We start from the raw sequence: 16,288 nt of genomic DNA, 5'->3' as shown, positions 1-16,288 counted from the left end.
ACTTTCATGCATTGGAGAAGGAAATGGCAACCCACTCCAGTATTCTTGCCTAGAGAATTCCAGGGACAGGGGAGTCTGGTGGACTGTCGTCTATGGGGTCGCACAGGGTCGGACATGACTGAAGCAACTTAGCAGCAGCAGCAGTGGCAGATCTAGTAATCCAGAAATTGCGAAGTTATGATAAATATAAAAGCATTTATGTAATATAATATGAAAATATCTGAGATTTCTGTTCATAACAAAGTCATAGGTAACAAATCAGTTTAAAGTTAGTGAAAATAAAGATGTAATTTCATCTAAGCTAACTGGCTCCTCTCTAGGCCCCCAGTTAGGAAACCTGACCTAGAACCTGAGGATGTAATGCCCTCTGGAAGACCAGTTATAAAGCCCTTCTAACTGATGTTGTTTCTAATCTCAGTTACTATCCCTGCCCCATCTACTCTCTTCACTGGCTGTCACTCTAAATCACAATCTAAAGGGCTCTTCCTTGTAGCCTTGCTGGATACCCTCTCCACCCCTAATCCCCATAGAATTTATCACCTTTTTGTCCATCTCACTTTAGGGTTTTGCATATATGTTTATGACTGCATGTAGAGCACTGTATGTTTGTCTATGTATGTAGAGCTGCATGTATGTATGTCTATGCATGTAGAGCATATATGTTTATGACTGCATGTAGAGCACTGTATCATATCTATGTAATCCCCATAGAATTTATCACCTTTTGGTCCATCTCACTTTAGGGTTTTGCATATATGTTTATGACTGCATGTAGAGCACTGTATCATATCTATGTAATCCCCATAGAATTTATCACCTTTTGGTCCATCTCACTTTAGGGTTTTGCATATATGTTTATGACTGCATGTAGAGCACTGTAACATATTTAATTTGTTTATATATCTTTTTTACTTTAACATTAGCTACTTGGGAATAGGGGCTATGTCTTGCTCATTTACTTACTTTTTCATTTAATAAAATTATATTGAGCATCTCCTGTTACAAGGTGTTATTCTAGACACTGAAAATATAATAATGAACATCACGGACATAGTCTTTATCCTCCATGTTTTGCCATCTTGCACTCATTTCTGGTCCTCAGTGTTTGGCTCATGATTGGAAGATACTAAATTAATCTGTTTAATTGAATTGTCTTGAGTATTTCAAGGTCATATTACTAGTTGGCCGAAATTGCTCCTAAGAGAAATATTTCTTGAGAAGTTCTTTATCTTCATATCCTCATATAAATTGCCAGGTATAGAGTAGACATTCAAAAGTCAATTCTTTTCTTGTCTTTTCCTCTGCTAGTCACCAAGTAAGCTAAATCTTGTTGCGGAGTAGAGAAATGGAAACAGGGTATTTATAAGTTTTGCAGGAGGGAAGAAGAGTTAAGAACATCTACTTATAACATGTGTGTGTTAGTCGCTCGGTTGTGTCTGACTCTTTGCAATCCCATGGACTGTAGCCCGCCGGGGTCCTCTGTCCACGGGATTTTACAGGCAAGAATATTGGAGTGGGTTGCCATTCCCTTCTCCAGGGGATCTTCCTAACCACGAGAATCAGGAGAATCTGGGTCTCCCGCACTGCAGGCAGATTCTTTACTGTCTAAACTACCAGGGAAGCACTTATAACATACAGTTCTGTTAGGCCTGAATGAGGTAAAAGATGTAAAGCGCTTGAATAGCACCTGTTACATTGTAAGCCAGCAACAAATACAAGATACAATAGCTAACATTTGTTGATGGCTTACAACATACCAGGTGCTATTTGAAGCCCTTTACATCTAATACTTCATTCAGACCTAGTAGAGAGAACTGAGGCTTAAAAAGTATAAGTAACTTGCCCAACTTCTGATAGGCAGAATGTACTTAGGTGGGGGAATTCCAACCCAGTCAGCCTGAGTCTGGCACCTCTTTCTTTGTGTAGCCACTGCTGTTGACCAATGCAGGGTCAGAGGCAAGGACTTTGAACAGGATCCACTAACAGCCTGCATCCTGGTCATGACCTAAGTCAAGGCAAGCATGTTTGAAATGACAAAGTGATCAAGGCCTAAGTCTGTGGCTAGGGTAGAGCTAACAAGGGCTTCAGAATACCTGTGCTCTGGTGCATTCTTGCTACACTGTTTATTCAATATTATCTTTTAAAAATTTTTATTCATTTATTTATTTATTTTTGGCTTTGCTGGGTCTTCATTGCTGGGTGTGGGCTTTTCTCTAGTTGCGGCCAGTGGGGGCTACTTTTCATTGTGGTGTGCAGGCTTTTGATTGCAGGGGCTTCTCTGGTTGCAGCTTGAGGGCCCTAGAGTGTTCAGGCTTCAGTAGTTGTGGGCTTAGTTGCTAAGTAACATGTGGGATCTTCCCATTCCAGGGTTTGAACCCGTGTCTCTTGAATTGGCAGGTGGATTCTTAATCACTGGGCCACCAGGGAAATCCACTATTGTCTTTTTAAAACAACGGTTTCTCCCTGAAATTAATGTTCATTCTACCACTTGTGAGGCTACAGGAAAAATGTTCTTAAAAAGGAAATGTCCTTGGATTACCATTAGACAGAACTGAATAATTCTACCAAGCTGGGGCATTTTTCTACAGTTAATTATAAGAATTCTGATTACCATGTGCATCATTTACCTAATCTGGACCCAAACTGAAACATAAAACATAAGAATATCTGATTTTTTTTGGACATATGAACAAAAGTAACTTTAAAAATATTTTTTCCTTCTCCAATCAAAAGATATAGAGTTGCTGAATAGATTAAAAAATAAGACCCAGTTATATGCTGTTACAGGAGACTCACTTCAGCTTTAGAGGCATGCACAGACTGAAAGTGAAGGGATGGAAAAAGATAATCCATGCAAATGAAAGCCAAAAAGAGCAGACACTATACTTATATTACACAAAATAGACTTTTTTCCCTTTCTTTTTAACCTGTTTTCCCCCCATTTTTATTGAGAAATAGTTGGCATACATCACTGTATAGGTTTAAGGCATACAGCATGACTGTTTGAGTTATATATATTGTGAAATGATTACCACAATGGGTTAACATCCACCATCTCATATAGATAAAATAAAAATAAATTTTTTTCCCTTGTGATGAGATTTATCTTTTTTCACTGATTATGATTTAAGACTCATCTATGTTGTCGGATGTATTAATATTTTATTCCTTTTGCTTGCTCAGTAGTAGTCTATTGCATGCATATACCAGACTTTGTTCATCTGTTCACCAGCTTATGGACGATGGTTTTTCATGTTACCCTTTTACAGTCATGCCTATTTCCCTTCCTCCACTATCTCCAAACTCTCACAACCAATAATTTATTCTCTATCTCTATAATCTTGTTATTTACACACAAAATAGACATTAAGCCAAAAACTGTAGCAAGATACAAAGAAGGTCATTATATAATGATAAAAGGGTTGATTTATCAAGAGTATAACATTTGTAAATATTTGCATACTCAACATAGGAGCACCTAAATATATAAAGCAAATATTAACAGATTTTAAGGGAGAAATATACAGCATTACAATAATAGTAGAAGACTTAAAAATCTGATTTTCAACAATGGATAGGTCATCCAGAAAGAAAAGTCAGTAAAGAAACTTTGGACTTAATGCCATGTTAGACTAGATGGACTTAACAGATACTTACTGAACATCCCATCTAACAGCAGCAGAATATACATTGTTCTCATGTGTACATGGAACATTCTCCAGGATAGATTATATGTTTGGCTGCAAAAAAATCTTAGTACATTCAAGAAAACTGAAATTCTATCAAGCATCTTTTCCAACCATAATGATATGAAACTAGAAATCAATTAAAGGAAGAAAACTGAAAAATTCACAACTATGCTGAGACTAAACAACATCCTCCTGAACAAACAGTGGGTCAAATAAATCAAAAGGGAAATTAAAAATCTTGAGACAACTTAAAATGGAAATATAACATAATAAAACTTTTGGGATACAGCAAAAGCAGTTTCAAGAGGGAAGGTTACAGAAATAAACGCTTACATTAAGAAAAAAAGAAAGCTCTCAGAATTCCCTGGCAGTCCAGTGGTTAGGATTTGGCATTCTCATTGCTGGGGACTCTAGGGTCAATTCCTATATGGGGAACTAAAATTTCATAAGCTGCATTGGAGAAGGAAATGGCAACCCACTCCAGTATTCTTGCCTGGAGAATCCCAGGGACGGAGGAGCCTGGTGGGCTGCCATCTATGGGGTCGCACAGAGTCGGACACGACTGAAGTGACTTAGCAGCAGCAGCATGCATGGCAAAAAAAGAAAGATCTCAAATAGACAACCTAACTTTACACCTCAAGGAACTAGAAAAGGAAGAACAAACTAAGCTCAAAGTGAGTAGAAAGAAGAAAATAACAGAGATCAGAGTAGAAATGAATGAAATAGAGACTTAACAGACAGTAGAAAAGATCAATGAAACTAAGAACAGTTTTTTAAGAAGATAAACAAAATACACAAACTTTTAGTTAGACTAACCAAGAAAAAAGAAAGAGGACTCAAATTATAAATGAAAGAGGAGACATTACAACTGATACTACAGAAATATAATGAATCTTAAGAGACAACTATGAATAATTAATCAATCCTGAATATCATTGGAAGGACTGATGCTGAAGCTGAAGCTCCAATACTTTGGCCTCCTGATGCAAAGAGCCGACTCCTTAGAAAAGACCCTGATGCTGGGAAAGATTGAAGGCAGGAGGAGAAGGGGACGACAGAGGACAAGATGGTTGGATGGCAACATCTACTCAATGGACATAAGTTTGAGCAAGCTCCAGTAGGTGGTGAAGGACAGGGAAGCCTGGAATGCCGCAGTCTATGGGGATGCAAAGAGTCAGACACTACTGAGTGACTGAACAACATGAATAATTAATTATATGCCAACATTTTGGACATCCTAGAAGAAATGAATAAATTCCTAGAAACAGATAGCCTACCAAGACTGAATCATGAAGAGATAGAAATCTGAATAGACTTACTACTAGTAAGGAGATTGAATCAGTAGTCAAAAACCTCCTAACAAAGAAGTGTCCAGGACCAGATGCCTTCATGGTGAATTATACCAAACATTTAAGGAAGAATTAATACCAAACCTTCTCAAGCTTTTACAGCAAATGGAAGACGAAGGAACTCTTCCAAAATCATTATATGAGGCCAACCTAAACCAGACAAGGACACAAAAGAAAATTAGAGACCAATATCTCTGAGGAACACTCATGCAAAAATCCTCAACAACATATTAGTAAACCAATTCCATGGTATATTAAAAGGATCATATACCATGATCAAGTGGGATTTATTCTAGGGATGCAAGGGTAGTTCAATATCCACAAATCAATGTAATACAACACATTAACAAAACGAAGGATAAAAACATATGATCATTTCAATAGGTACAGAAAAAGCACTAGACAAAATTCAACATCCTTTTTAAGATAAAAACTGTCAATAAATTTGTATAGAGGGAATGTACCCCAACATAATAAAGGCCATATTTGATAAGCCCACAGTTAATATCATACTCAAAGGAGGAAAGCTGAATGCTTTTCTTCTAAGAATAGGTACAAGACAAGGATGCCACTCTTGGCACTTTTATTCAACATGGTTTTGAAGTCCTAGCCAGAGAAATTAGGAAGAAAAAGAAATAAAGACATCCAAATTGGAAAGGCAGAGACAAAACAGTCACTATTTGCAGATGACAGGGTTTTATATATATTAATTGAAAACCCTAAAGACTCCACCAAAAACTATTAGAACAAATAAACAAGTTCAGTAAAGCTGCAGGGTACAAAATCAATATACAAACATCTGTTGCTTTTTTTTTTTTGTGGCTTGTGGGATATTAGCTCCCCAACCAGGGATCAAACCCAGGTCCATGGCAGTGAAAGCTCACATCCCAACCACAGGACTACCAGGGAATCCCCCTGTTGCATTTTAATACACTAACAACAAACTATCAGAACGAGAAATTAAGAAAACAATCCCATTGACAATAGCATCAAAAAGAATACTTAGGAATAAATTTAACCAAGGAGGTGAAAGATCTATACCCTGAAACTGTAAGACACTGATGAAAGAAACTGAAGAAAACACAAATAAAAGGAGATATTCTATGCTTACGGTTGGAAGGATTAATGTTATTAAAATGTCCATACTGCACATAGTGATCTACAAAGTCTATGTAATCTGTTTCAAAATTTCAAAGGCATTTTTAACAGAAATAGAAAAAAAAAACCTTAAAATTTGGGCTAGATGGCAAATCCCAGTCAACAGCTGGGAATGGAGAGAGGTTTCTTGAACCGTCCTAGGCTTTAGAGTGACATGGTACATACCTAGAGTGTTACAGATAGTGTTATGAGTTACTAAAAGAATTTGTGAAAATATATTTCTTACCAGTTGCTGCTATGGGGTTGTTTGCTCAATGACTGAAGTAGAAAAATAAGGAAGTATCTACATGAGCTCTCATGCTCCCTATTAAGACTTGGTCTGCTAGTGTGTAACAGCACACTTTTATTTATTTTGGCTGTACCTACTAGCAACGGGGATCTTAATTCCCTGAACAGGGATCAAACTCATGTCCCCTGCATTGGGAGCACTAAGTCTTTACCACTGTGTTACCTGGTAAATCCCCTGATCCCTTTTAAAAACTGAGGAAAAGTTATAAATCCTCTTTGCAGAAAATGCACAGCTAATACACACAAAATATTTTCCATAATTTTAGGGGGCTATATACTTCTGAAACCTATCCTGGACTCCAAGTTAAGGACTGTTCTCAACTGTCTCTTCTCCCAAGAGTCAGCCCAACTCTCAGTCCTATTTTATTTTTAAAAAATATTTATTTATGTAGCGGCACTACATCTTTAGTTGTGACATGTGGGATCTAGTTCCCAACCAAGAATCAAACCCTGGTCCGCTGCATTGGGAGTGCAGAATCTTAGGCAGTGGACCACAGCGAAGTCCCTCAGTCCTATTTTAGAATATCCTAAGTTTAGTAGATCAGAAGCAGGTTCTGGAAGCAGGTGGGTTTGGGAGATTACTAGGCATTACTACACATTCTATTTACTTTGCAAAGTATAAAGACATGAACAATGCAACGGAAGATGCCACATTCTGGATCTTTCAGGAGGTCGTTATGGTCACTACAAATAATGGTTTCTGACCACAGATCCAGCTGAATCATTCAGCAAATATTTACTGGGCGCCTGATATGTACAGGCACTGAGCCAGGCAGTGAGCTCACCAAGATAAAAAAGACTCCATTTGTGTCCTTGATGAGACATTCACATGTAAAAGCATGAATGTAGTTGTTGGTGGCCTGAAAATAAAGGTTACCTAAGTCTGAGAAGCATTCTGAGGTGACGGAAAGGACTCTGAGCTTGTGATTTGATTTTTGGCTTCACCACATTCTAGTGTGGCGTCACTCAATCTCAGATTGCTTCATCTATCAAGTGCCGCAAATAAGTAGATGAGAACTGTGGCAAATCTTCAAAAAGATAACATTTTAAAAAATGAAAAAATGAACATGGACAAACAGAAAAGGCAAGTTACAGGCTTATCGAAAATGACAGTTGAGAGAGTCATCCCCAGAGGGAAGAGCCTAACTCTTCCCAGCCTCTACAGACACCGCCGCACCCCGCACGCGGTCAGAAACCGCCCAATAAACCTTCCGGGACGGATCAAGTTCCGCTTCCGCAAGCAGGTTTTCGCTGTAGGCGTGAGCGAAGGACGCCCGACGCAAGTTAGCGTCGGACCTCCCCATTGCGCATGCTCGGGAGGAGAGGCTGAGAACGGAAGGACGGGGGAGTGGCCAGACGCCGCGGCCGGCCGGCTAGCTCTCCCTGTGGCCCCGCGCGGGAGGCGGGGGCGCGCGCACGCTCGTTCGCGCGGCCGGCTGCGTACAGTAGTGACGGCCGCGCGGGAGCGGTCACATGACCGTAGCGGCTGCCTGTACAGTAAGGACCCAATATGGCAGCGGCGGTAGCAGTGGTAACGGCAGCAGGAGGACCGGCCGCCCCATAGACCGCCCCCAGCGCACCACCCCCGCCGCTTCCTCTGCTCCGGTGCTCCTCCGGCCTGACTTCCCCTTTCTCCCACCTTTCCCGGCACCGCGGGAAAAACAGCGCAGGGCAGAGCAGGCAGGGAGGGCGGCCGGAGCCCGGACACGGGAGCCTCCCAGTCAGTTCAAGACCCGACATGAGGGAAAAGGGCCGTAGGAAGAAGGGCAGGACCTGGGCGGAGGCCGCCAAGACGGTAAGGCGGAGGGAGCGGACGGGAAGGCTGGGAGGATTTTGTTCCTTCGCCGCCCTCCCTCGGTCGCAGGGGAAGGGAGGTCAGTGGCACTGCGACCCGGCTAAGGGGGGCACAAAACCGCGCTGCGAGGGCGGCGGTTAGTGTCGGGCTTGTGGTCCCTATGGGAATGGAGGCGCCTAGCGGAAGAGGGTCGCCGCGGGGCCGTGGCTTCTCCCCGCGTCTGCGATGGTTTCTCTATGGTGTTTTGGAGCTGCCTCTCGGGGTCACTGCGCTCTCGCCCCCATTCTGTGGTAGCCCCTGCCCCAGCTTGGGGAAGTCTGCTGTGCTTGCACATAACCGGTTCTCCCTTGTGCGGCTGAGGAGCCCCCATTGGATGCGGATAGGAGAATGCTTGTGCGTGCACCCAGCCCCAGAAAGAAGAGGGGAGCGGTGAAGCTGGGTAGAATTGACCCGCTGTAGCAGGCACACCGCCTCACTCCGGGTTCCCGGCTTGTCTGGGCTCCTGGATCCGGCCGGAGGTCACGAGGCTCTTGTTTTATGTTTGCTGTTGGAGCCGAAAGTGCAGGAGGTGTTTAGAAACGAAGTAACAGGTGGGACTTGTAGAATTTTTTTTTTTTTCTGTTTCCGTAGAGACCTACTCTGAACAAGGCAGCAATGCATGGTGGGACCTGTAGTTTTACCCGGCCTTGACTTTTTCGTAGCTAGAGTGGTGATGGCCTCACCAAGTTGTGATTAGTGGATAAAACCATCCTTTTTTTCCTTCTAAATTTATCTTTTTTTTTTAAAATCTTTTTTTTTTTTTTTATTAGTTGGAGGCCAATCACTTCACAACATTTCAGTGGGTTTTGTCATACATTGATATGAATCAGCCATGGATTTACACGTATTCCCCATCCCGATCCCTGCTCCCACCTCCCTCTCCACCCGATTCCCCCCTAAATTTATCTTAACGAAATTTAGAGGTAGGTTTAAAAAATAGAGTATTGAGGATGAGTGAGAACTTTTATGTTTTTTATGAAAAAGTTAAAAGCGTCCATGTATATATATTTAGAAATGAAAGGTTTGGAGAAAGTCAAGTTCATTCCATCTTCTGAGGGTGCAGCAGAAAAGTAATAGGACGTAAGACAGCAGTGTTTTAGTGTTGGGAAGTGAGAAGGATTGGAAGTATTTTTAATGGTGAATCCTGTCAATAATACTTGTACAACCTGGAGAGCCCCTCTAAATGAAGCCCCTCTTTATGGTGTGTTGTATGTTTTATTTTTTAAGGGGGAGTTTTCTGAATATAAAGGTAACAAATGTTCACTGTGGGAAAGTTAGGGAAATTATAGTATTTTAGTATAAAGAAGGAAATAAATCGTGTATTTAACTTCTCGAGGCTCTGTGAACATTTGATATATTACCGTCCAGTCTTTTTTATTTCCCCAAATCTGGGTCCTTTTGTTTATTCATTCTTGCACATTTGCTTTGTAAATCTTGTGCATTTGTTTTGTAAATGTTATGTTTTAGAGGATTCATGAATCTTAAACTTGTTTGTTTTAGTAGGAAATGTGGAAAAGTTAGTGAATAAATAAAAGCACATTTGTTGTGTGCTTTCATTTACAGTGTATCTTCATAACTGTAATTGCTGGCCGTTTCCCTCCAAAGAAAAAACTTTAGAAATAATGTTGTTGGGTGGTGGGGAAATTCCTCCTTCACAAAAGACTTTTATTTTGTTCTACTTGATCAGCACTACTTCACGTCCTCTTTTATTTAAAGAAGGATGGTAAATTTTATTCGTAAGTAACCAGATCCCAACCTTCATTGTGTTAATTAATTTAAAGTCTCTAGAATTTCATGAGTACTTTATGAATTATCTCTTGGGATAAAATAATCTGATCTTTGGGAGATTGTGACAGGAGGAATTTGCATCTACAGTCTATTTTCCTATAGTAAATTATTATGTTTGCTCATTTATAGCAAACATTTCAAGCCTTAGCTAGTTATGTGCAAGTAGTATTTAGAAGATGTAAAGACTAGAGCTAATCAGTAGAGCTTTGAGTGAGTTCCTGAAGTGATTAGTATATTAGTGGTTTGGTATTTTTATTTGATTCTGGCAAATATGTAAGAGCTCAGACTAAATAAAAATGAATTTTAGAAAGAGAATGGTGACACTAAAACTTCTTTTTTCTAGTAGCCAAAATCTAGAAAACAGTCTACTCTTTTTTTATCATCTATAAAGTGAGTAATTAAAATAAACCTCAGTGTTCAAAAGGTTTCTGTTTATAGGAGAAATAGGTAGAAGTAAATGTGAGAAGAATAAACAAAAGTAAATATTTAATATTTTTAGACATAGAATAATGAGATCAGAAAGTTAGTGGTTTGACGGATAGAGATAACTTTGACCTAAATTAGGAAACTGTATACTTTATAAGATTAAGAGAACCAGGAGAAGCAAGTCTTAAACTTACCTCATAGGCATTAAGGCCAAATGTTCTAGGAACAGAGTTTCAGAAAGGATATATTAAAATTATTCATTGAATATAGGTCATATCTACTTCATATTTCATTGTGTTCTTGGTACTTACATTGTAGAGCTATCCTGTTTTAGGGAATGTTATTAAAATGGGGTTGTGTTCCTGGCCAATAATAGAGCAATAGATAAAATTATTCACTAACATATGTATTTATATCCTATATATATGTGATTTGGGGTGTTGTGTGTATGTGAGAGAGAGAAACAAATTGATACAGGATTGCTGTGAACAACCTGAAAAAGCAAAAATAATATGATTCATAATTATTATATAATTATAAGATTATGCCAAAGTCTGATTAAATGTAGAGAATAGATGGGTTCCAATAACTGAAGACATTATCCAGAGAAATAATGGGATTAAGACTCACTTGAACTTATTGTTCATTCACAGCAGTGGATTGTGTCCCTATTGATCTTATATTTGTCTCATAAATACACTAGTTATATAAAGCATTACTCAAGTATTTAGTTAAACAGTATTACATTTTAAATTTATTTATTTATTGGCTGCACCCTGTGGCTTGCAGGATATCAGTTCCCCCACCAGGGACTGAACCTAGGCCATGGCAAGACTGGAATACTAACCCCTAGGCCACCAGGGAACTCCCATTACGTGTTTTAAATTTTAAAGGGAGCAGTGGTAGTGGTGATGATGTGATTTGGATAAGAGACCTGCAGTATAGTGTTTGGTGCAATTAAAACAGAAAAATTTGTAGTAAGCCAGAGATACTGAAAATCATTACATTGACTTTAGAACTGTGTTCAAAGATACGCTCCTTTTTTTTTTTAAAGCAAAACAAAGCATTGTATCATGTACACATTAGGTGACATCCCTGAGGAATTTAGCTATTTTTACAAAATAGAACTTTAAAAAGAGTATAATTTTGTTGATACCTTTTTTTTTTTTTTTTTTTTTTTGTCATTCACCACAGCTGGGGACACATTAAAAGGGAAAAGTGTCTTTTTAGGACAAGTTTGTGATAGTAGGTGAAAGAGAGCAGCAGACCTTAGAGACTGCATTAGGTTATCTTTGAGGAGTGAAGTGGTCAGAGTGTAAGTAAAGGGTGAGTGTTAGAGGTGAGGAGAATAGCAGGCGAGTGTAGATCTTTAGCATGTGATTTCTAGACTGAAGAAAAAGGGGTGTTTTTTTTTTTGTATCTATACTTCACTTAGTGGTTAATACTGTTTTGAAAGTACGTAGGTTTTTCAATTTATGTTATTTACCTAAAGTCATTTGGGCTTCCGCAGTGGCTCAGTGGTAAAGAATCCGCCTGCAGTACAGGAGCCACAGGTTCTATCCCTGGGGTGGCAAGATCCCCTGGAGGAGGTCATGGCAGCATACGCCAGTATTCTTGCCTGGGGAATCCCCATGGACAGAAGAGCCTGGTGGGCTACAGTCCATGGGGTTGCAGAGAGTCAGACATGACTGAAGCACACACGCCTAAAGTCATTTAACTTTAGGAAATAGAATGGAAGAAAATTTCTATTAAAGAAATAACTCATAAGCTAATTACCTTTCTGTAGGAAGTATTGAAAATAGAAAATAATTATTTAAAAGTAAAATGATAAAATATATGTAATGATTAGAAAGAAAAAAGTCTTAAAATATACTTTAGAAAAAACAGAAACTTTTGAGTTTTCTTAATCTTGACCATAAGTAATTATCTTCTGCTAGGAGTATGGCCAGGCCTGGGGATATCTCCTTGGGCCTGTATTGGTTGGCTAGAGTCTTTCTATGTCTGAATTTGTCTTGTGTTTGTACTTGTAAATATTAGAATCTCCAGGAGAGTGTGCATCTTGGAAAACCATATTAAAGAAATATATTGTTTTTGTAATATTGTTTTATAGAAAGTAAAACTGGACAAAATCTTCCTGGAATATGTTAAAAATAGAATGAGAAAGATTGTGAAGAGCATGGGTGAAAAACTGAGAAACTGCTCTAACCCATACTTTTCAAAACTAATCAGTTTTATTGAGGTATAATTGACATAAAATTATAAGATATTAGATACGTTTATGAGATTTCCATCTGCAGGTCTGTTTGTGCTAGGGGATTTTTTGCTTGAGAGATCTTCTTTTTTGCCTTAATACTGCAGTAAAGTTCCCTTGTATTTTTCTCTTGAATTTTATATTATTGTTTTCAGTTCATCCTTCCTTCTGTCCTGTTCTCATGTTCCTGTCTTGAAAGCCCACAAACTAAGGAAAAGGGAAGGAAAAATCTTTTTTAAACACATAAGTTAAAAATTTCTGTGGAAAGTGCTGTTGCTGCATCTCCTAGAATTATGACAGGAGCTGAGAAAATGATGTCAGATTTGCAGAAGTCCTTACTCTTTCCTCATCCACAAAATCTGTCTACTTTTAAAAGGCTGTGCAATTTTGCTGTCAGTGAAAGGGCATTATGTTTTCACTACAAAAGCTATCTGGAAGGAGGCCAGTTGTGTGGTAGATATGACTTCAGGAACCTGATCAGTAAGGTTTGTCTGCTGTCTTTATCCTTTTTATTAATACATGCATGCATACTGAGTCGCTTCAGTCATGTCCTACTCTTTGTGACCCCGTGAACTGTGGCCCTCCAGACTCCTCTGTCCATGGGATTCCCCGGGCAAGAATACTGGAGTGGGTTGCCATGCCCTCCTCCAGGGGTTCTTCCTGACCCAGGGATCTAAGCTGCATCTTTTATGTCTCCTGCATTGGCAGGCGGGTTCTTTACCAATAGGGCCACCTGGGAAGCCAGAAGACTTGGAATGCTCCACTAGTTCTGTTTTCTTTCTTTCCATATCTCATAGAGGCCATCCTCATAGTTATAGTGTTGTAGTATTGGGCAATTTAGTACTTTTAGTACAGTTTGATTTATCATGTTTTTAGGGTTTTTAAAAGGTTTTGAGCATACTTAATTTTAGAATTCTTTAGATATGACTTAAAAACAATAGTGTTAGTTTTCTATTACAGTTATATAGGCTCTTTTTAAAAATAACTTATTCATTTGTTTGTATTTGGTTGTGGGGGGCGCGGGTTTCTTTGCTGCCTGTAGGCTTTCTCAGGTTGCGGAGAGCAGGAGCTACTCTTTGTTGCGGTGGTTTTTCTCCTTGCAGAGCACAGGCTCTAGACACACGGGCTTCAGTAGTCGCAGCACCTGGGCTCATTAGTTTCGGCTCTCCTGCTCTAAAGTGAGGGCTAGTAGTTGTGGCGCATGGGCTTAGTTGCTCCTCGGTGTGTGGAATTTTCCTGGATCAAGGATTGAGCCCATGTTCCCTGCATTGGCAGGTGAATTCTTATCCACTGTATCACCAGGGAAGTCTTAGACTCATGATTTTTAAAAAAGTAGAACGGCAGTATGTAGAGAGTCTTGGATGAGTCACTATACTAGGAATAGGAATTAAGTGCATATGCAAATATTGAAAATAATTTAGTTTCCAAACTGAAATTAATGTGCTTAGTCACTCAGTTGTGTCTGACTCTTTGCAACCCCATAGATGTAGCCCTCCAGGCTCCTCTGTCCATGGGGATTCTTCAGGCAAGAATACTGCAGTGGGTTGCCACGCCCTGCTGGATCTGTAGTCTTTGCCATTTTGGTACATTAACAGAGCATTTCTTTAGCTGTTTTGTTCAGTAGAACTTGATGGAAATGGTCTGTATCTGTGCTGTCCAGTACACTAGCCACTAGTCACGTGTGGCCATTGAGCACTTGAAATGTGACTACCAGGACTAAAGAGCTGAATTTTGAATTTTATTTAATTTTAGTTAAGCTTAAATACCTACATTTGTTTAGTGGCTGTTATTATAGAGTAACTTCCTATGCTTATTGACTTTCTGTGTATTTTTCAGTAAACTTGTCTGTTCAGATTTTTGCCCTTATTTTTTTTTTTTTTGCTTCCTGGTCTTTTTTATACTAATTTCTAAGAGTGCAGTGTAGATTAAGGAAACTGGCCCTTTGTCATACATGTCACAGATCTGTTTCCCAATTTTGGCTTTGACTGATTTATGCAGTTTTTTTTTCTGCTCATTTTTTTCCGTTAATATATTAATAAATAAATTTGCCAATCTTTACCTTTTGTGTTTTTCTAGGTTTTGAGTCCTATTAAGAAAAACGTTCTCAAAGATTATAAATGAGTGCTTTAAAAAATGTTTACCTCTGGAGGTATATATTCCCCAAATAAAATGCATATTTTATTATGAACAAGTAGGAAGAAATTCACTTTATGTATCAGTAAGACTGTGCTTCTTGATGGCAGAGACTTTTCTTTTAAATGTTTCTACCTGCAGAAATGAGTGCTAAATCTTTGTTGTTGCTCACCTTTTTTATTGGCGATAAGACACTGTTCTCACTTTAAAGAGAGCACAATTTGAATAAAATTAATCAACTATATTGAGTATTGTTTGCCGGGAAAACTGGTTCAGTACCTCTCTCTTGTTTGTGAAAGAAAGTTATTTCAAGACACACCATGGTATTTGCCTTCCAAGACCCTTTTGAATTACATTTGGACATTTCGGTGGTAATTTTACTTCTGACCTTGCTTGACAAAACTAAAATTGGTTAATTGTAAAAACACATGTACTGAGTCCTGAACATCAAGGGACACTGTAAACCTAATTAATTACTGCATCTTCTTGGTAATTTGCTCTTTTAGTAAAAATTATGTTGTGAAACAGTTGTCATTTGGAAATTCTTTTGCTGCTGATGTTTAGCAGCGAACATCATTGATACTACATTTAGAATGGACTTTCAATAGCTTGGGGTGGCCCACATCATCTTGAATCTTTAACCCACTGATGTCTGAATTATTTAGTAGTTGGTTTAGCCATATTCAGTTTCAAATAAAGTGCTTAATGATATTAGTGACTTATTCTAAAGAGTAACATAAAAATTTTAATGTATTGCTATTGATTTTCTAGATTCCTATATGATTTGAGTGCTTCTGGCAAATTTTGTAAGTTTAAATGGATGGTACCCATGAAATTGATATTTTTGGGAAGGTTTTCTCTTTTACATTATGTTTGTGTGTGTGTGTGTGGTGGAGAGGGGAGAGAAGGAGAAAGATGTCAAAAAGAGATGGATTACAAGATAAAAATAATGAATACTTTTCATGTATATCATTAAACACCTATGAAAGACGTAAAGAAGAATATAGGACTATCTATATATATATTTTTTTGCCTCTCCCGAGCAGTATGCAGGATCTTAGTTTCCCGACCCGAGATTGAACTCATATTCCCTGCATTGGGAGCCCAAGGTCTTAATCACTGGACCTCCAGGGAAGTTCCAAGACTATTTTTATTAGCAGCTTGGGAATAACCTTAGCGATCTGGATCTGATTTTGGTTGTTTAATTCATTGAGCTATTGTGTCAGCTTGGACAAGTCATTTAAATCAGTGCTCAAACATTAGTGTGTATAAGAATCATCTGGGAAGCTTATTGTAATGTAGGTGATTATTCAGTAAGTCTGCAGTGTAGCCAGAGCTTATGCATTTGCAATAAGTTCACAGGTGATGCTGG

General features: G+C 38.8%; 1 protein-coding gene across 2 annotated transcripts in view; it reads left to right on the top strand.

Moving 5' to 3' along the window:
* Window positions 1-8,148: 8,148 nt before the first annotated feature.
* Window positions 8,149-16,288, top strand: part of ASXL2 (ASXL transcriptional regulator 2) — a 114,140-nt gene continuing 106,000 nt past the window's right edge. For both annotated transcript variants that reach the window (XM_061154966.1, XM_061154964.1), the window contains exon 1: window positions 8,149-8,279. In XM_061154966.1, coding sequence (XP_061010949.1) covers window positions 8,223-8,279 — 57 coding nt within the window. In that variant the 5' untranslated portion in view covers window positions 8,149-8,222. The remainder of the gene's footprint in view (window positions 8,280-16,288) is intronic.

The sequence above is a fragment of the Dama dama genome, chromosome 11 (genome assembly GCF_033118175.1).
Source record: "Dama dama isolate Ldn47 chromosome 11, ASM3311817v1, whole genome shotgun sequence".
Lineage (NCBI taxonomy): Eukaryota > Metazoa > Chordata > Mammalia > Artiodactyla > Cervidae > Dama > Dama dama.
This window is presented reverse-complemented; position numbering and strand designations above follow the sequence as displayed.